Below are 21,568 nucleotides of genomic sequence, written 5' to 3' on the forward strand. Positions count from 1 at the left end.
CATTATACATCTTTAATGTAATGGTGTCAATTGCGTTCTGGACCCTTAGGCCATTGATCATTGCCGCTTCTTCGGCACCTTTTAGAGGCAGTTTCCTATCGCAAGGGTAAGACAGAGCCCTGAGCTCCTGTCCACTCCTCTGCCCGCTTTGACGAGGCTGTTTGAGGAATAAGGGCAACTTCTTATGCCTGATGTCATCAGCTGCCATTGTTTATTTTTGTTTACAATTTAAATAGTGGTGAGGTTTGAACCCAACAGAATTGAGGACGTTTTGATTACTAGGCAAAGACGCTACCCCTACACCAGGGTTGCAATTTTTACATTTTTAAAACAGCGATTTAAAATTTTTCCTGGGGATGACTGGTGAGATATGGCATGGAAGATCTGTTTCTGGGCAAGGTTGGGCAAGTAATATTGGTCTGTGGAGGCCTTAGAGACACCCTTGCTCCCACGTGTGGCACTAGCACCTTCCCCAACTTCTAACTCCTCCTCCCTGCACCATACATCTTCTTTAGCCCCAATACCCATTTGACCAAGACTACTGCTCATGTTGGTCACAGTCACTGTTGAGTCTTAGTGGACAGTGAAAGTGCTGTGTGTGTGTGTGTGTGTGTGTGTGTGTGTGTGTGTGTGTGTGTGTGTGTGTGTGTGTGTGTGGACGCGCGGGGGCGTGTGTGGGCGTGCGTATTGGCGTGCGCATCTGCGTGTGTGAGCGAGCGCACGCGCCCGTCCGTCCGTCCGTCCGTCCGAAAGCTTAAATATTCAGCATTCTTTTTCACTGTGCCCGTCTGTATGGCTAGTAGCAATCTATCCTTTCCATATTATTGTTACTCCATCCTGGACTTTCCAATGTTAAGATTTTGCTTAATGATTTTCTATCCAACCTCCAACTGTCTGTTTCCTTTTGTTACCATTATCTTATCATATTACATTCTCAGTGACTGTCCTCTTTACCCCCCCCCCCCTTTCTCATTCCCACCACTTTCCTGCCTTTTATTGTATTTATTGACACCTTTCGAACCAAATACACTCTGTCTTCCAAGCTAACCTATATCACCAGACTCATCCACACCCATATGCATGCCTACATTGATTGTAGGAGCTGTGTTTAGCATCCAACATTCTTCCTGCGGATAAAAATATCCCTGGACCTTGAAACTGGGTAACAGCACAAGACAGTATGTAGGACTGGGTTCTGACTAGGGAGAAGGAAACTATTCTGTACTCTCATATTTTTACGCATTTTCTTGTACCTTTCTGTGCCGAGTTCTTTATGCACATATTAACCTGGCTTATCCAATTATACCTGCTAAACACTCTTTTCACATACATCCACCCAACAACCTGCATCCCACACAACCATCATCATCTCCTCTACCCCCCCCCCCCCCCCCCTCCCCCCTCCATCCCAGTTGATCTCATCGCGTTTCAAGTGGATTTTATATCATTTTTGACTATAGACAATGCTCACACAAGTTTCACCTTTTCCCATATTCTTCACTATGGACCCACACTCCTTCAGTACAGAATAGTTTCCCTCTCCCTAGTCAGAACCCAGTCCTACATACTGTCTTGTGCTGTTACCCAGCTTCATGGAATTTCCTAAATGGACTGACCATCAAACTACTCTTAATCGACTGTAACCCCCTCCCCTTTACACACGAACTCTAGCTGTTTGAATTCCATCAGTCCATAGCCCTCACTGATACGATCCTGTAAAACCATATAAATCATGCCTAAACCTCCTTTGATTACCTGCTCTCCAGCCATACACTCATTCAACGAAGTATCCAACACCTCTACACCATCCCCATTAACCCTTCATTGCTGTTGCTACATTTACCACACACTTAGAAACTCCCTCCTACCATCAAAAGCATCAGTACTTTCCAAAGGCTGTACCTTTTGCCTCACTCACAAATTCAATGGTGCTGGGCTTATTAGAAGATCTTTCTTCCTAAAGTGGGAATACTTTTACTACGAACTCTACTTATTAGACACAATCCAAATCCAACACTGAACCCTGTCTGACTCAGTTTACTCCTCCATCCAACTGTGATCCACCCAAACTGCCACCTACTCACTACTGTTAACCTTCCAATATATACTGAACGTGAACCTTGCCTCACCATAATTCCCCAAATCATTGAACAAGGGAACCAACCTTAGATCAGTAGAAAGAACTGCAATAAACCACCTAAAAACTGTACCCAACCTTACAATCCTACCTCCCGATAAAGGCTCCCAAATGTGGTTACGAACTACTGGGATTACCTGTCTTGAGGGACTCTGCCAGCTGTTACATTAGTCCACATGTAAGTCCTGCCACAGTAACTCAATTCCAGAACTCCAGCAGGATTTCCTGTTTATTCTCAAATCCTTAGATCCATCCCAAAACCTCTTCCCTAACTGACTCCCTCCTCACATCCACCAATCCTGCATTCTACACACTTCCTGGAGTTTATAAACCCAACCACCCGCAACACCCCATTGTGGCTGGTTACTATACTCCCACAGAAAGAATAACTGCTCTCGTGGACCAACACCTTCAGTCTTTAACCCATAAACTATCCTCCTACATAGACGGCACCCACTATTTCCTTCATCGATTCTCCACAGTTCCTGCTTCTTTACTACAAAATGCATTGGTCATCACACTACTTCCCTCTACACTCCCAACACTCCACTAACTCTAAACCTAGCCTTCTTCCTCTTCGTCAATATGAAGGCATCACATACAAACAAATCAGTGGTAGGCAATCAAAACCCACATGGCAGCACCCTATGCCAAACTGTTCATGGACCATCCCGAGGAATCCTCCACAACCATCCAGAATCCACACCCCTCAGCTTTTTCAGATTCACTGATGACATCTTCGTGATCTGGACTGAGGGTGAATACATCCTATCCACATTCCTTCAGAACCTATTTCTCCTTCGCCTAGTCCTCCTCAGTCCAGCAAGCTACATTTCTCAGTGCAGACCTCCACCTCAAGGATGACTACATCAGTAACCATGTTCACATCAAACCTACCAACCATCAACAGTACCTCCACTTCGACAATTTCCACCCATTCCACACCAAAAGTCTCTTCCACGGCACCTAGCTGCCCATGGTCATTACACTCGTAGTGATACTCAGTCCCTCTCCGAATTTGTCAATGGTCTCAATGAAGCGATCAGACTAAAATTACCCTTCCAACCTTGTCCAGAAACAGATCTCCCACACCTTGTCTCACAGTAACCTGTCACCCCTCATGGACCCACTGTCTGGCCACAAAGAAGCACACCTCTCTTCATTCAGTACCACCGAGGACTGGAGCATCTGAATCGTATACTCCACGAGTACATCAGCTACATCTCATCATGCTCTGCAATAAAAAATGTACTCCCAACCCTTCCCAGAGTGATGTTCTGCCACCCACCCAACCTTCGCAATATCAAGCGTTTCCTTGGAATGAAAAAAAAATCATCTAATCCAATCTTATTCAGGCTGCCTTTACCTCTGCCCCCAACCCCTTGACATATGGCTCACATTCCTGAAATAGACCTTGATGGATGAAGTGTTACATACGTCATTTCACTACCACCTCTAGTCCTGTTACAGGCATCTCCCACCATAACAAAGGCAGGACCACCCATGAAAGCAGCCTTATGAACAAGCAAGCTGCAACCACTGCACCATATTCTACATGGGCATGACAATAGTCCACAGGAGTAGCCACGGCCAAACTGTGGCCAAGAAACAGCTGGACTATCCTTTCACAAAACATGATGTTTCACTTTAATGCCCCCTTCACAGCCTCTGCCATCTGCCCTCCTAACAACAACTCTCAAAACTGTACTGGTGGGAACTTTTCCTAGAACATATCCTCCTTTCCCATAAGCCTCCTGGCCTCAACCATTGCCAGCTGTCTCCTCCACGTGCCTAACCCTTTCCCTGCTCCCTCTCCAGTACTATATCAGGGTGTATACTTGGACAAGGAAAAAAAATTCCCGGATTTTCCGTTTAAAAACACACTTTCTCCCAGATGAAAATACACTTTTTCCGTGTTAAGTGACAGTATACTCTTCCTCGGCACTGTAAAAGTCATCAATCCTTTGAATGTTTATGGTTGTATATACAGACGTAGAATTTCCCGGCACTTTAGAAAATGAAACTCAGGGGGAAAAACACGTTTTGAAAGACCTTTGATGTGCAGCAACATGTATGCTGCCTATTTTTGTATTACAAAGGTATAAATTTGAATCCACCAAATAATGCATATCACTATCAGAAGCATTGAAATTGAGTTGCGATGTGCTTTTGTAAGCGCCATAGCTCATTCACGTGATCGCGCCAGCTGAGGACAGCAATAGGACACGTGATGTAGTCAGCCAATAGCAAGATCACTCTTAAGCCGTGCGAATACACAAATAAGAAAAGTTAATGGCTTAAATTAACATACACAGAATTCACATATAATATTGGTCTAGAAGGTTATTAAGTTGGAAGAGAAGCTAAGCTTCCACATATAATGTTGATCTTTCTTGCGCATGTTGCACTTTAAGATACAAACACAAATGTGCCAGTAAAATTTTTAATAACGACGCAAATGTTTCATCTTCTGGTCTCTAAATACTTCTAAAATGGTTGTCCTCAAAGAGTTGATTTTCAAATGAGGGTCAAATGCTTTGTGATTTAAGAAATTCATTGTACATTCTTGCACATAATTCATCTCTTGTAAAAGGAAATGTGCTTTGAATGTAACGCTTTTCAAACCACCATTCGCAATATTTTCCTGCGACCTGTTAGGAATAGGTTCGTTTCAGCAGTTGCAGGAAAGTGCCAGATAACTGGCGTCACCATGCTTGCGCAGTTACGATGACGCAGGAAGCCCATATGTTTGTACATGTAAAACAAAGATCTTACACTATGTCATAAAAGAAACAAGACATCAAAGGATACTTCAAGAGCGTTGGGATTTCGCGAACCATACTAAAGTGCATAATTCAGCTTAAAACACAGATCCATAGTAAATTTTCTTGGAGTACCAGTACTCATGTTTGGTTCTCTATTATAGCATAATGCCAAAAGTGCACTTTATATGCAGCGAACAGTTGAAACTAGCCAACAGTGTGAAGTTAAACACCTCGTTTCAAATAAATTGACTGCCTCAGTAGAAATTATTAATAAAAGCTAAATCTCTTTAGCAAACCAGCAAAAATAACTTCATTGCTCTGTAAGGCGATTACTGCTTGACTGTCAAAGGTGGAAGCAAAATCTGTAACTATTAACATATTTTAGCCTGCTGCAATTATGCAAACTTATTTTAATTCATTTGATAGCTCCCGGCCACAAAAATCCCTTTTGTTGTCATTTAACGTGAGAGCAATAAACGAAGAGGAAACAACAAAATCACTGAACGTAAACACAGGTCACGTCGAGGCAACCCACCTCCCCACAACAACTCTGACTGCTCTGTGCATTAGCCCTGGATCTACGATATTTCCGAATCGGGGCAATATTAAGTAGTGGCACCCAGCCACACTTCTGTAACCAGAAGGGGGAGAAGGTACTACTCATACGCGACTCAACTGCTCAAACGAATCTAATTTAAACAGTTGTCACGTCACGCTCACTGGAGGCAATTTGTTATACAGCATTGCATAGTATTCCTAAAGCCTTGGACACACTTTACTGTTGGCAGACGCTTGTATGAGCACTGTTTTGTTGTTGTATAAGACGCATTTCCTGTGCAACTTAAGTTTTATTTTTGTTTTTTTCCTCCTGTTCATGTTTTGTTGCTGCAGTATCATTCTGCAGTAGCGGGATACAATAATATCCTTTGTTAGAGTATTGGTTCTTACCAGTCAAAATTACAAAAATTTGACTGAAAACTAAAACAATGAAAAATTCCCGGAATTCTAAACAATTCCCGGTTTTCTCCCGGATAGAAAAATTCCCGGGTCGTATACAGCCTGTATACACAACTTCTATCCTGACAATACACCTGCATATTTGTTCCCTCTTCTCTATACTCCCCTTAAATGCTTACAAATTTGCTCTTTTCCGACCATAAATAATCTTTGGTGCTTTGCCACTGTTGGACCAAGTATCTGAATTTAGTGATGCATTCTGGTTAATTTGTTTCACTTCTGTGCCAACATATTAGCATACTGTTGTTCCATAGTTTCAAACATATTTATTTTCTGATGGTCCTTTCTTCCTTTACATAGTAAGTTGCACTGTATTTAGTAGTCAGCATTAAATTGTAGGTCTTCAGTAACTGGCCGGGTGCGTTAGTTTAAATGCCAGAGGAAGCCAAGGGCATAAGACCTCCTATAGGACAATACCTAGTAAAGTGCTATAGTATTCCAAATTCCTTTCTGCACGAGGACAGCTTTAATTAATACTAGACGAGATTGACAAATGCCCTCATACATGCACACATCCCCAATTAAATGTGGTTCCTTGTGAAAGTGGAAGTATCACAAGGCACTTTTTACATGCACTGAAGCACTCGCAAGAATGTAAGCCATGAAATTCAGTGACCAGACCATGGTTGGACAAAACGATTACTGTGAAAAGCATTTGCAGATGCTTGTTCTGGCTAACACTTTATTGTGTGGGCACACACAATTATAGTCTGACAGATTCATGGGTTAATAAGTTACAATCCACTGAAATAATATTTCTGATGTATTTTATCTATCTATAAGAAAATTATGTTGGAAAGGCATCATTACTTCATAAATGAATGTGATCTAAACTTTATAAAATTAGCAACCAATGCACATTTGTGTATTAAAATTAGCTTGTCAGTCTTCCACTGCACTTTTCTTGGGAAGGTAGGGGGGATGGGGGGGGGGGGGGGGGGGGGCAGGGCGACGACTTAGATACTTTGAGTATTCCAACAATAAACACAATTTTCTAAATTAGTATCTACAATAATTACAGCAATTCTAATTGAAAAGAAAGTAATTATTAAGACTCAAATAACTTACAATGACACGAGCGCAATCTTCTACATCAGATTCTCGCCATCCACGACGGAAATGGCTGTGTGTGAGTATTTCTGTCCAACGGCTCCACCTAACAAAAAACGGATTTAGCAGATTCTCAAAATAGATCGTCTGTGATGTGTGTGCTAAGCTGTTCATGTTTAACATGGAACACAATAAGTGGCTAGTAACAATAGTTACTGAATTTCTGTTCTTTGTATTCGACAACTAGAAATCGTTAATTAAATACCATTGAGTTTTACAAAAATTCAGTGATGTAAAACAAATAGAGTTTAATACTCTAGTCAATCTACCATCATTTATGTCAGTTGAATTTACTATGGACAATTTTTACATAGCCACATAAAATAAAAGCTGAAGTTCATGTCTTAATACTACTTGGTGCATGTATTTCATCTTTGTTGATTAAAAAGTAATTACAATGTTTGCTACATGTGAAATAAATTTAAGACACCACCAACTAAGTGAAACAGCTATCATATGCATGTCAACAACAAACAATGATGATTATTAAAAACCCATATTTGTTTATTTACCAGATTTGAACACACATGGCACTTGGAAAAATATCTAATCTAAACACAATGCTGACAATTATCAATTTAGTATAGCTGCTCCTTACATGTATTAAAATATCTGTCGCAAATAACACAAACACCAACACTTACCCAAATGTCAGAAGACCCCTTTCTATTTTAAAACATTCACTTCTTGCCCAGCTCCCATACACAATTTCACCATCCCTTGGGATGTAATCATCGCACGGGAACTTTATCTTGTGTTTCTTACCATGTTTCCTGTGTCTTCGGCCTGTAAAAATAAAATAAACGACCATTACTACTGTGCCAAATGTATGCACACATGCATAAAAGTATAAAAATGCAACTGTTTCATCTCTCAACTCTGAAATTTCAAAGTAGGAAGAATTCTCATTTTTCTACAGGATATTTACATGGCCAAAACAAAAAATTTCCACATTTTTACAAGATTTCCCAGTTACAAACACTTTTTCCTGAGTGAAAATACACTATACCCGGAGTGAAAGTATGTTTTTTTCCATATTAAGAGACAACATACTTTCGCTTGGAGCTGTAAAACTTACTTTTGAATGGAAAGAGTTTTATACTCTAGTGTAGAACTTCACAGCACACTTGGAAACGAACTGCAGCAAAACGCATTTTGAAAATATCTTGCACACTGCATATTTTTGTATTACGAATGTATAAATACGAATACCACTAAATCGAGCATCATAGTTTCCAAACCACAGAAACTCAGATTGCGCTGCCTGATGCACTTTTGTCAGCCAATCATAATTCATGTCACACGATCTTGCCAGCCAATGACAGCATATACATGTTGAGTCATCTAACATTACCGCTGGAAGCAGCTCGCAAACCAAAACAAACACAAGACTTAGAACTACTTAAACCTAACGAACCTAAGGACAACACCCATCCATGCCCGAGCCAGGATTTGAACCTGTGACTGTAGCAGCAGCGCCTAGAACCCATCGACCACAGCGGCTATCACTAACTAATTCTGCAGACCGCAAGTGAGGAGAGGGGATGGTGTAATTGGTTAATACAAACCACTGAGAAATGCATGGAAGTATGATTTTAAACACATACTTTTTTTTTCAATGAAAACCTGTTATTTTTAGCAAAATTGAAAATAGAAACAAATAATTAATACTGTTTCTTACATTGTGAAAAGTTAATTACATCCAGAGTAATTTGCAAGGTAAAGCTAATGCTTGAGTAACTCCTCAGCAGTTCTATTATGTCCACATGCTGACATTTTTATTAGTCTTTTTCTCTGAAGAATACTGGACGGCACTGATATGTTGGAAGAATATTTACATTAACATGAGAATGTGGTTAAACTTAAAAATTTGTTTTTGTTTTTAATCACAGAATGTAAAAAAGTGTGTGCTGATGTTTCAGGCCAATAAATGTTCAAAGTAGTGCCCATCATTTTCTGCACACATTTGCAGGCTTCCGCATAATGAATGTCTTACACTATGCAGTACATTACGTGTAATGTTGTCACAGGCTGCCTCAATACGTTTCATACACTCTGATCCTCTATTCTTGTAGGCACATCACCGTACACGTTCTCCTTTAACGTACCCCACAGAAAAAATCTAAAGGTGTTTAAGATCAGGAGAATGGGCTGGCCAATTTGTGTGTCTGCCATGTCCTATGAAAAACCTGTTTAACTTTCTGCCAAGGGTCAGCCTAGTGTTCATTGCAGAATGTACAGGAGCACCATCATGTTGACACCACATACAGCTATGCATTTCCAGTGGGACATTTTCTAGCAATGTTGGCAGATCATTTTGTAGAAACTATGTATTTTGTATCTGTTTGGGTGCCTTCAAAAAAGTGAGGGCGAATGAGATGGTCGCCAATTACGCCGCACCATACATTTACATTCCATGGTCGCTGTTGCTCTACCTGTCGAAGCCAGCGAGAATTGTCAAAGGACCAGTAATGCATGTTTCGTTATTCACTGCGTGGTTTGTAAAACCTGCTTCATTGGTAAACAGGTAGAACTGAAATGCATTCTCTGTTAATGTCCATTGACAGAAATTCACTCTATAATAAAGTCACCTCCATGTAATTGCTGATGCAGCGACATGTAACATGGGTGAAATTTGTGAAGGTAATTGTTTGTAGATGTTTTTAAATGTGCAGCACATTGGATGAGCTCTGTCCAGGTACCTTTCTGCATACGGGCTGCAGCTGCATTTTATCTAAACTTGCCACAGATGAGTACCATCTCTGCCTTTTCAGAGTTAGAATAAACCATTTTCACAGTTCTTACAACAGTGTACACACTGTTGTAATTGCAACCTTCTCACATTCCTACTGTGCATACTTCTGTTCTTACTTGTGTACAGTACATTATCACAGATGTCCAGTAACACAATGTACTACAGTTATTTTAAGTACAAGGACTAATTCAGCAAGCACTACGTGCTGACACTGAGACAGCCAAACTTGTAAATATTGTAGTCTTCGTAAACATACCTCTACAGATTTTGTCTGTTACAACACACTACTGAACGTCTGAGGTTACAATGTAACAAACAGCATTGATTAAGTATTTGTTTCTATTTTCAGTTGTGCTAAAAATTATAACAGGTTTCCATTAAAAAAAACATAAGTATGTGTTGAAAATCATACTTCCATGTATTTCTCAACCGTTTGTATAAACTAATTACACCAGCCCCTCTCCTCACTTTCGGTCTGTGGAATTGGTTATTCAGTGTTTGTTGTGGTTTGGGAGGTGTTTCAAGAGGTAATGTTAGGTGACTCACCCTGTATTGTGAGCATACGACACGTTTTCATTTCTTACTTTTTTAAGGATTATTATACTGTCAATGACACTGCATAATCCGTAATCTATGAACGAACTAAAATAAATATGAAAAACTAACTCTGAAGCTTGGCTGTTTTAGCAGGTGTTACTGTTTAATATACGTCAAACACAAATCTGAGAGAAAAATTTTAAATAATGGCATAAATGGCTGGTCTTCTGGGCAAATTTTTTTTTCCAAGTGTCAAGTTGTCAAAGTGTTAAGTTCTGACACAGTCAAACGCTCCGTGATTAGAGTAATGTAAAGCACATTCTTACATATTATGATGTAATTCATCTTGTGTAAAAGGAATTTTACTTTGAAATGAACACTTGTCAACTTACTATTCGCAATATTTTCCCGTGAATTATTAGAAATTTAAGTAGTTGTGATGTTACGCTCTTCAAAAGCAATTTGTTATTATGAAACATATAGTCTTTGTCCTATAGCCTCTAACACATTTTACTGTCTGAGGGAGCTTGTGTGTGTGCGCACTGTGTTTTGTTGTTATAATGGCGCCACTTCTTTGTGAACAAAGTTTTGTTTTTGTGTTATTCTCTCATTTTATTGCTGTTGTTTTAGTCTGCAGTAGTGGGCTGAAGTAAAATTCTTTGTAATAGTTCTTACTAGTCGAAATGACAAAAAAGTAAATGAAAATTCTGGGAATTATAAAAATATTGAGGTTTTTCTTGGATGAAAAAATTTCCAGTTTCTTGCCAGATTTACCGGGGCATAAACACAATGTTTTAGTACGTACTGAGGTCAACACAATACACTACCTTTTCATGAAGTGCCAAATACAAAAATATTTCACACATTCAAGATAAACTACTTTACTTACTTTGAGATGTAGCAGTAACAGCTATTACACTGAAATTTATCTACAAGTTGATGTCAGCACAGAAAATAGGCGTCACATACTAAACATGAGATTAAACAAATCTTTAAAGAAGTGGATTTTTGTTTTTATTTCAGTTTTTAAGTTTGAACCTGACCCGTCATTACAGGCCACGTAATAAGCCCAGTGCCTCTAATACATATGTTGTTCCATATGCATCAGATAGCGAAAGCAGGAGATGAAGTAGTTTGTCCCATTTCAGTTTAGTCAATGCACGATGACAGCAAATGTTGCTAAATACTTTGAAATCCAATCAAAATTTTTCACATACAACACAGTATTTAATGCTCACTAATGAGTAACATATTTGCTATGCATGAAGTGGTTATACTCAATAACACAGATTAAATAAGACTTAATCTTTCAGATAACAGCCAACACAATATTGAAGGCCAATGTAAACCACCAATCGTAATACAAAAACTAGAAAGACATTCATTTACATATGCAACACAACTAAATGTTTATATTCCGTTTTCTAATTTTGGTTAGTTCTTGAATGGGATAAGGATTTCTGATAACATGAACTTTAAGGATACTATATAATTAAAAAATGTCATTTCTATTTTACAATCACACAAACAGTTATGAATTCTGATTCTATTGTGTTTTCATGAGAACAGTGGGTTGTGTACATACGTCTGTGCTGTTGTATGTGTCAACATGTCAAGCATTTATCAGGTACAATTTTTACTACCTGTAAAAATGGACTTTCACTGAGAATGCATCCTAGTTGAAAGAGTTACACAGACAATACAAAGCAAAAATTAAATGTTAAAAAGAATTATACTGGCAGCCACATAATACCACTGAACACAACAGTCGTTGAATAGCCAATGAAGAACAGATCAGTGATCAATGATCAGATCTGTTGTTTAATTACAGCAGAGTCAGATTTCAGCACTTACAGAGTTATTTTCAGTGCTTACACCAACAGCTGACAGTAGCACAAAGTGTCACTTCAGTAAGCCAAATTGGTTGATGCAGAACATACATGAGTATAACATTAACTCATGCTTGACTCTTGTATCTTCTACATCAACCAATACTGTTTACTAAGCACCAATGTCACCTGTTGTTATATGCACTGATAATGACCGTATAATAGTTGAAATCTAGATCAGCTGTAATAAAATGACAGATTTCGCAATTGATTGCTGTTCGTTTTTCCACTGTGTTAAGACAGAATGTTTTGAGTGGCTGAGCATCCACATTCTCAAAAACCCATAGAAGAGGCAAAATGGTTATAATGTGACAATACAATGTACTTTTCTATTAGTTCAGAATCCCAGCACTATCAATACCAAACATTCTTGCTGATGATGTATAATAATCCAATCTTTCATATATTTATTCAAAGTCAATTAAATTCAATAGTGAACTGTTATGCTACAACATTCCAATTTATCAAGTTTTTTCTATTCATAAAATTACCTCTCCCTCTGCCAACACCAATGGCAGGATCTTCATCACTTTCTGATGAACTGTCCAGTTCAGACATGTCGACAACTGACTCATCGTGGCCATATCGCTTGATTTGTGTGCGGCGTCTGGGTTCAGATATGACTAGTTGATCCTGGAGGCAAAATTTTTTTATAGTAAACTTTTAACATAACTGCAAGTCAATGTAAGTACATGGCAAAGCATTTTACACACCTTTTCTTCTTTTTCCGAGGTGTCAATTTCTGCTTTCTTTGCCCATTTTTTCCAGAAATCAGGATCATCTATGTCAATATCAGACCGTATTCCAGAGGAGGCAAAACTAGCTTTTGAGAAGGTTGATCCTTTCTCAGATTCTAATGTAATGATTTGTGTTCTGCGTTCTAAAATTTGATCTATATCTTCTTCACAAAACTTGTCTCCTGCGCTATCTTCATCCATAATGGCACCATAAGCACCTATCAACAATTGCCAAGATTTATAGTGACTATTCTTTAGAAGTCATAAAGACACAGTAACACATTTCTAAAAGGTGCAACAATTTTACAAAAACAAGTTTAGGTTTTGAGCCACCAAGAAATATTTTTTGCTATTAAGGAAAAACTTAAATGTGTGAATTCAACAACTGATAATGTTCTTAAAGTAAATAATACATTAAAACCTTGTTATCATCCACCTGCTTTCAAGAAATTCCTGCTGAGAAGTCTGGTAACATCACTCCGTGAATGTGCAGCAATTTACAGCAAAGACCTTGGAACAGCAGTTGAACAGAACGGATAGCCTCTTCAAAAAGTTTATAAGATGGGAGGGGAAAAACAGTAATGGTGCAGACTGACTATAGCATGGAAAGCATTTCCAAGAGAGAGAAAAATGTGTAACATGGATGATAAGCAATTCATCAAGAAGTTAATAGAAGCTTTTGAAATGTGGTTCTACAGAATAAAGCTGATGATTTGACTGATAGATAGCATAACTAATAAGGCAGTACTGAACTGAAATTAATGGCACGACTGGACTAAAAGAAAGGATCAGTTCATAGGACACACATTGAAGTTTCAAGGAACTGACACTTTGAAATTAGATGAATGCAGTAAGCAAGTACAAACGGTTGAGTACTGCATGAGTTGTTTGGAGCTGAAGAGGCTTGCAGAAGATAGACAGGTGTGGAGAACTGAATCAAACCAGCCCTCAGACAGAGGACGACAACATCAGTTAATTTACTTTAAGTGCGTAAAAACAAAACAGAATTGACAGACCAGAGCAGAGCTTGTATTTCCACTTTTCATCATGTTCATTCATTTCACCATAATTAAAATGGCAACGATCTACATTTGCCACTAGTATGGCAAAGCAACTACAGTGAAATCCCTATTTTACTTTATAGTACAGTCCAGACTTAAAAAATGGAAGATTGAGGAAAAAGCAGAATCGAGGAAAACATTAAAACCCCAAAAATATGAGCAAAACATATGTAATTAACATATATGATTAAAGATCTTAATCCTCCAATATATTCTATAAAATTAGTATAAGTGAAGGAAATTAATGTACAACATAATGTTTATATGATAATTTGTAGTAATGAATCAACAGTTCTTCAAAAAATCACTAATATGTAAAAAAAAAAGAAGCTTGTCAAAAATCAAACTTAGTATCTGGGTAAAAGGTAATCAAGCTATTTTCTGACATGCTACAACTACAAATTATACATCAAAATACACTGAGTCGTGTGTGTGTGTGTGTGTGTGTGTGTGTGTGTGTGTGTGTGTGTGTGTGTGTTGTGTGGAAAAAGGCCACTGGCTGAAAGATGTATGTGAAAATTTTCTCGTTGTACCCATCTGTGACTCAGCATCTCTGCTATATGGTGAGTAGCAATTTTCCTTCACATAATTTTGTTACATTCCACCCTGGATTTTCCACTGTTTGTAAATACACATTGTTGAGAGACTTTTTGTTAGAGTTCACCAAGAAAAAAGCATAAACTGATGAACACAGTGAATTAAACTGGAAGTACAGTGAATGTCGTCGGTATCTTACACGTGGGGTGTGCATTTTGCTTCTGTAGCTTATGAAGTGTAATTAAGGCTCGATGAGAGAAACAGGCGTGAAAAAAATGGTTAATTCCCCAGCTGACGTTGCACACTTATTAGAAGTAGGTTCAGTGAAGTTCTGTACACTGTGAAAAATATAAATTTAAAAGAATGCTCAGGTCAGTACAGTTTCGGTTCATCCCTTCTACCACTGCTGCCAATTTTTACAATCTACTGCACACTGTGCAAACATATATGAGTAGTGCATGTAGTTGTTGAAAATATATCATGTCAGATTTAAACATGAAAGTTTTTAAAATATGCAATCACAAAATCTTTATTCTACTTCCGTGAGACATCTCTGCACTAGCATATGATCTGCACAAAAAGTATATTTTTGGCACTTCACAAAATGCTTTCACCCCTACCTGCATGCCTGTCACTGAAGGGCCATTCCCCCTTTTCACACATCCAGCAGGAGAGTTCATTTTACATGCATTAATATGGTGTGGTAGTTGCACTGGCTGTTGGATGACTAAACAAGCTGCCAGCCAATAAGAGCTCACTAGCCAGAAATGACAAGACACTTCCTTGATTCCAACTGAGCATATTCTTCAAGACTTCGTTTTTTAATTTAAAAGGTAGATGATCGATATTGTTTCTGAATACAGTACATCGAAAACACATGCAAAAAGTTGCGATTGAGTTCGAAGTAGCACAAGAAAAAGTGGTGGCTGGGCCATTTGTCACAGTTTGGCTTGGTCTGCAACACTGTGTGGACTGCCCTGTTTTTTCCATTGCTTCCACAATCTAACAGTTCTATCATAATTGTGCAGTGAAGCCAAATGTTGGAAGTTGTATTGACAATGTAAGCATTCTCTCTCTCTTTATCTCCCCTGTTCACAACAGCCTAAAGTACTCCCTTAACTCCCCTACCATCCATGGTACGAACCATCTGTCTTTTGGGCCAACTGTCAGTTTTTCTGTCACATCACATGTAAACAGGAAAACAATGAGACTAAGTCAAGCGAGACATTGATTAATAACATAGAATCAAGGTAAGTCTTTCTAGGCTGTAAAGTAAAATAGGGGAATTTTTAACATTCATCTCATGGGTTTTCCACAAGGGCTATTAATTTATCGCATAAAATTGCAAAAACATAAAACTGAGAATGTAAAATCAAAGTTCCACTGTAACTGGAATGCAACGGCCAGCAAATAAACTCAAGATGCTTTGTGTAGAGGATAATTCCCTTAAGGATAAGGTTTGGTATCAATGGGTCTTCGAAGTTCACAGTCTCAAAAACAAATAAATAATATCTCTTTCTCTTAAATATTATCACCCATTTAATTCCTTTAAAAAAGTGCAGTATTAAAGTATTCAATGAGAAAGGATGTACACATGATTTTCTGAATTAGTTTACTTACATTACTGCAGATGAAGAAATGTATGATCAAATAAAATAAATTATTCAGATAGTGAAGGGAGATGAAAATTTAATAGTCATGGGTGACTGGAATTCGGTAGTAGGAAAAGGGAGAGAAGGAAACGTAGTAGATAAATATGGACTCGAGCAAAGAAATGAAAGAGGAAGCCGCCTGGTGGAATTTTGCGCAGAGCACAACTTAATCATAGGTAACACTTGGTTCAAGAATCATAAAAGAAGGCTGTATATATGGAAGAAGCCTGGAGATAGTAAAAGGTATCAGATAGATTATATAATAGTAAGACAGAGATTTAGAAACCAGGTTTTAAATGGTAAGACATCTCCAGGGGCAGATGTGGACTCTGACCACAATCTATTGGTAGATCTGTAGATTGAAACTAAAAAAGTTTCAAACTAAAGAAACCGCAAAAAGGTGGAAATTTAAGGAGATGGGACATGGATAAACTAAAAGAACCAGAGGTTGTACAGAGTTTCAGGGGGAGCATAAGGGAGCAATTGACAGGAATGGGGGAAAGAAATACAGTAGAAGAAGAATGGGTAGCTTTGAGGGATGAAGTAGTGAAGGCAGCAGAGGATCAAGTAGGTAAAAAGACGAGGGCTAGTAGAACTTCTTGGGTAACAGAAGAAATATTGAACTTAATTGATGAAAGGAGAAAATATAAGAATGCAGTAAACGAAGCAGGCAAAAAGGAATACAGATGTCTCAAAAATGAGATCGACAGGAAGTGCAAAATGGCTAAGCAGGGATGGCTAGAGGACAAATGTAAGGATGTACAGGATTATCTCACTAGGGGTAATATAGATACTGCCTACAGAAAAATTAAAGAGACCTTTGGAGATAAGAGAACCACTTGTATGAACATCAAGAACTCAGATGGAAACCCAATTCTAAGCAAAGAAGAGAAAGCAGGAAGGTGGAAGGAGTATATAGAGGGTCTATACAAAGGCGATGTAACTGAGGACAATATTATGGAATTGGAAGAGGGTGTAGAAGATGAAATGGGAGATACGATACTGCATGTAGAGTTTGACAGAGCACTGAAAGACCCGAGTCGAAACAAGGCCCCGGGAGTAGACAACATTCCATTGGAACTACTGACTGCCTTGGGAGAGCCAGTCCTGACAAAACTCTACCATCTGGTGAACAAGATGTACGAAACAGGCGAAATACCTGCAGATTTCAAGAAGAATATAATAATTCCAATCCCAAAGAAAGCAGGTGTTGACAGATGTGAAAATTACCAAACTATCAGTTTAATAAGTCACAACTGCAAAATACTAACACGAATTCTTTACAGACGAATGGAAAAACTAGTAGAAGCCGACCTCGGGGAAGATCAGTTTGGATTCCGTAGAAATATTGGAACACGTGAGGCAATACTGACCTTACGACTTATCTTAGAAGAAAGATTAAGGAAAGGCAAACATACGTTTCTAGCATTAGTAGACATAGAGAAAGCTTTCGACAATGCTGACTGGAATACTCCCTTTCAAATTCTGAAGGTGGCGGGGGTAGAATACAGTAAGCGAAAGGCTATTTACAATTTGTACAAAAACCATATGGCAGTTATAAGAGTCGAGGGGCACGAAAGGGAAGCAGTGGTTGGGAAGGGAGTGAGACAGGGTTGAAGTCTCTCCCCGATGTTATTTAATCTGTATATTGAGCAAGCAGTAAAGGAAACAAAAGAAAAATTCGGAGTAGGTATTAAAATCCATGGAGAAGAAATAAAAACTTTGAGGTTCGCCGATGACATTGTCATTCTGTCAGAGACAGCAAGAGACTTGGAAGAGCAGTTGAATGGAATGGATAGTGTCTTGAAAGGGGGGTATAAAATGAACATCAGCAAAAGCAAGACCAGGATAATGGAATGCAGTCGAATTAAGTTGGGTGATGCTAAGGAAATTAGATTAGGAAATGAGACAAAGTAGTAAAGGAGTTTTGCTATTTGGGGATCAAAATAACTGATGATGGTCGAAGTAGAGAGGATATAAAATGTAGACTGGCTATGGCAAGGAAAGCGTTTCTGAAGAAGAGAAATTTGTTAACATCGAGTATAGATTTAAGTGTCAGGAAGTCGTTTCTGAAAGTATTTGTATGGAGTGTAGCCATGTATGGAAGTGAAACATGGACGATAACTAGTTTGGACAAGAAGAGAATAGAAGCTTTCAAAATGTGGTGCTACAGAAGAATGCTTAAGATTAGATGGGTAGATCACATAACTAATGAGGAAGTATTGAACAGGATTGGGGAGAAGAGAAGTTTGTGGCACAACTTGATCAGAAGAAGGTATCGGTTGGTAGAACATGTTCTGAGGCATCAAGGGATCACCAATTTAGTATTGGAGGGCAGCGTAGAGGGTAAAAATCGTAGGAGGAGACCAAGAGATGACTACACTAAGCAGATTCAGAAGGATGTGGGTTGCAGTGGGTACTGGGAGATGAAGAAGCTTGCACAGGGTAGAGTAGCATAGAGAGCTGCATCAAACCAGTCTCAGGACTGAAGACCACAACAACAACATTTTTAAATTTGCACCAGCACCAGTCAGGCATTGACAAGCATTGTTAGTATTTTTGGGAGGTTGGCTACATGGCAAGTGTCAAAACTGTATTTGTAATCAGTGGCTGTATGTTTGCTAATGTCTGCTTTATTGGTTTATTATAGAATGTACTTCATAACAAAATGAATTACAAACGAATGAACAATCATGGAGTGTCATGATACATCCATGCTAACTTAAGAAAGTTGTATACCGTTTTTATTAATTGTATAAGAATGAAATTTATACTGAACTACAGGGAAACTGATTTATTACTAAGCCAACAGATACGTGCCAGAGTTATTAGAAGAGTACAGCCAAGTATAAATTTTAATTGCAGGAAGATTCTTATTATAACAGCAGTGTCAGAAGAGGATTATTTAGAAACAGCTTACGAGCGGAAAGAAGATGAAAGGTAGTTGGTAACAACAGTTAATTTAGAAAGTTAGAGGAATTATAATTGCAAAATTCGTGCCAGCCTGAGAATTTATACAAGCTCTGAAAAACTTGACAGTACTGACTTCAAGAGTTAACCCATCAACCTGAAATAGAAGTTGGTAGTATTAACACTCTTTAGGAGAGGAAGTCAACAGTGGAGAGGATACACAATTCAGCTGAATTAAATTCGGAAATTTTCTTTTACATATTAGAAGTGCAATAAATGAACAACTAACTTTACTATTATTTTAATAATAAGTAAATGGGACAAAAGGAGTCCAAAGAAGGAAATGATATCCTATACATGTTCCAGTTTTTTTGTTGGTTATTTTGGGGTACTTCCTGGGTGGCATGCAGCGAAATGTGACAGCAAAAATTTCTATGGCATGGCAGGTACAGGTGCACATGCTACTAACACTTTACAGAATGCTAAGGAGGATTTTAGACTACTACAGCCCTAGTTATTTTGATATGTAATAAAAGTTCAACAACAATTAGGAATGAAAGAATTATTTTAATGCGTGAATAATGAAAGGATATGTAATCACTGAATCACTTCTCATGTGGATATGAATATTGCAAATATCATAAAGTGGAGCTGTGCAGTAATCATGGAAATAAAGGAGGAAGTAGTCTCATTTTCATGTGTATTACACAGTTTTTGTCTTTGAAAATCCATAAAGGAGAGGTCCAATACTGATAAACGAATACTCCTCGACTAATACTCAGATACAGCTAGATATTCATTTCTTTATTTTAAAAAACGCATCATTTTTTTAAATATAATACTTCGAAGTAGCACCTTCACCAAAGTTAAACAAGTTTAGTTTAGGAAAAACAGGAAAGTAATGATATCAAAGGTAATGCAATGACAGCAGATGAAAGGTGGGTACAAGAAAAATTTCCTGCAGCATATGTCGTGGATTTAATTAAGCCTAACATTACACTTATTTAATTACGTACAATATAGCTGACAGTGGTCTACATATCTTACCTTTTTTCAAAAGATCTTCAATTTCCTTTTTTGACAGCTGTTTGTTTGTTTGGTCTTTACCTCCTTGAGCTGTATTCATACTCTGAAGAACTGCTTTATCAAGGCCCAACTTCAATGAAGCTTTGTCAAACATCTCCCGTTCATATGTGTTTCGACAAAGCAGACGATAAACTTTAACCATTTTTTGTTGGCCAATTCGGTGACATCTTGCTTGTGCCTAGAATTACGAATCAATATATTTATTTAACAACAGTACAATAGCAAATTTTAATATGGAGCACATTCTGTACTATTGAATACCTGTAAATCATTCTGAGGATTCCAGTCACTGTCATAAATAATTACAGTGTCTGCTGCAGTCAGATTAATTCCAAGCCCACCAGCTTTTGTGCACAGTAGGAATACAAAACGATCCGAGTCTGGTTTACTGAATCTGTCAATGGCAGCTTGCCTGAGATTCCCTCGAATACGTCCATCAATCCTCTCAAATGGATATCTGCAGTAGTTAAGAAAGTATGGAATATTATCAAATGTTACAAAAGAGTGCACAAGTTAAAGGAGCTATCTTGGTTCCAGCAGTGCTGTAAAAAAATCCTGATTTTGATAAGACTGATTTTCAAATATTAAAGTTATTTGTGTATTGAGAATAGTTAAAAACCATGAATCAGAAGAGTTATTTTGAGTCCCAATCAAACCATTGGTCTGTTCAAGATCTGGAGGACCATAACGCAAGAAAGTCAACTGTTTTCAAAGAAATAGGAGGAAAAGTATCAGTATAAAAACAGATTTCAGAGTATTCCTGAACATCGTAGTCAAATATCACAAAATTTCTAGATCAGAGTAGACTGCCAAAAGTACTGTTTTTGAATTTAATTTACAACTAAAAAAATTATACTGGAAATGCTCTTGCAATCATCACAAGAAAATGTATGCCTGTAACTGATATACTAAAGTTTAATGCAAAAGAATCTCACATTCCAAAAGTGTAATAACTTAGAAATAACATTCCAGTAATTATGACCTTTAAAATTTATATTGACACCATGATCTGATTACAGAATACAGCTTGCACAGCTCCTAATGAAGAGAAAAAATGTAGCTCCCACTAACAGTAAACCCGCAAAAAAGAAGTAACAGTGTTTTTAAGTTATTCTCAATGAGAACTACTTTTGAAATTGTTTAATGCTACACACAACTTTTGAGTATAACGAATAAATGACAACTATTTTTATTTAAGGCGAACCATATTGCTAACTGTTTTATAAGTGAGAGCTAAGTAACAGTTTTCTTCTTTTCAAAATAAGGACATTAAAATGTTCAGGTAACTGAAGATTACTAATTCTTACTACTTTTCAGCATAAAGTGTCAATACTTTCCATAAAATATTTTTATTTTAAATTTAATGACATTTCTC

General features: G+C 37.9%; 1 protein-coding gene across 1 annotated transcript in view; it reads right to left on the reverse strand.

Annotated features, from left to right (window-relative positions):
- LOC126337009 (chromodomain-helicase-DNA-binding protein 7) overlaps positions 1-21,568 on the reverse strand; it is a gene marked incomplete at its 3' end in the record, with an annotated part of 254,459 nt that overhangs the window by 92,050 nt on the left and 140,841 nt on the right. Inside the window, 6 exon segments of the mRNA XM_050001259.1 lie at positions 6,988-7,075; positions 7,674-7,815; positions 12,702-12,843; positions 12,924-13,165; positions 20,155-20,371; positions 20,455-20,650. Coding sequence (XP_049857216.1) covers positions 6,988-7,075; positions 7,674-7,815; positions 12,702-12,843; positions 12,924-13,165; positions 20,155-20,371; positions 20,455-20,650 — 1,027 coding nt within the window.

The sequence above is a fragment of the Schistocerca gregaria genome, chromosome 2, assembly GCF_023897955.1.
Source record: "Schistocerca gregaria isolate iqSchGreg1 chromosome 2, iqSchGreg1.2, whole genome shotgun sequence".
Taxonomy (NCBI): Eukaryota; Metazoa; Arthropoda; class Insecta; order Orthoptera; family Acrididae; genus Schistocerca; species Schistocerca gregaria.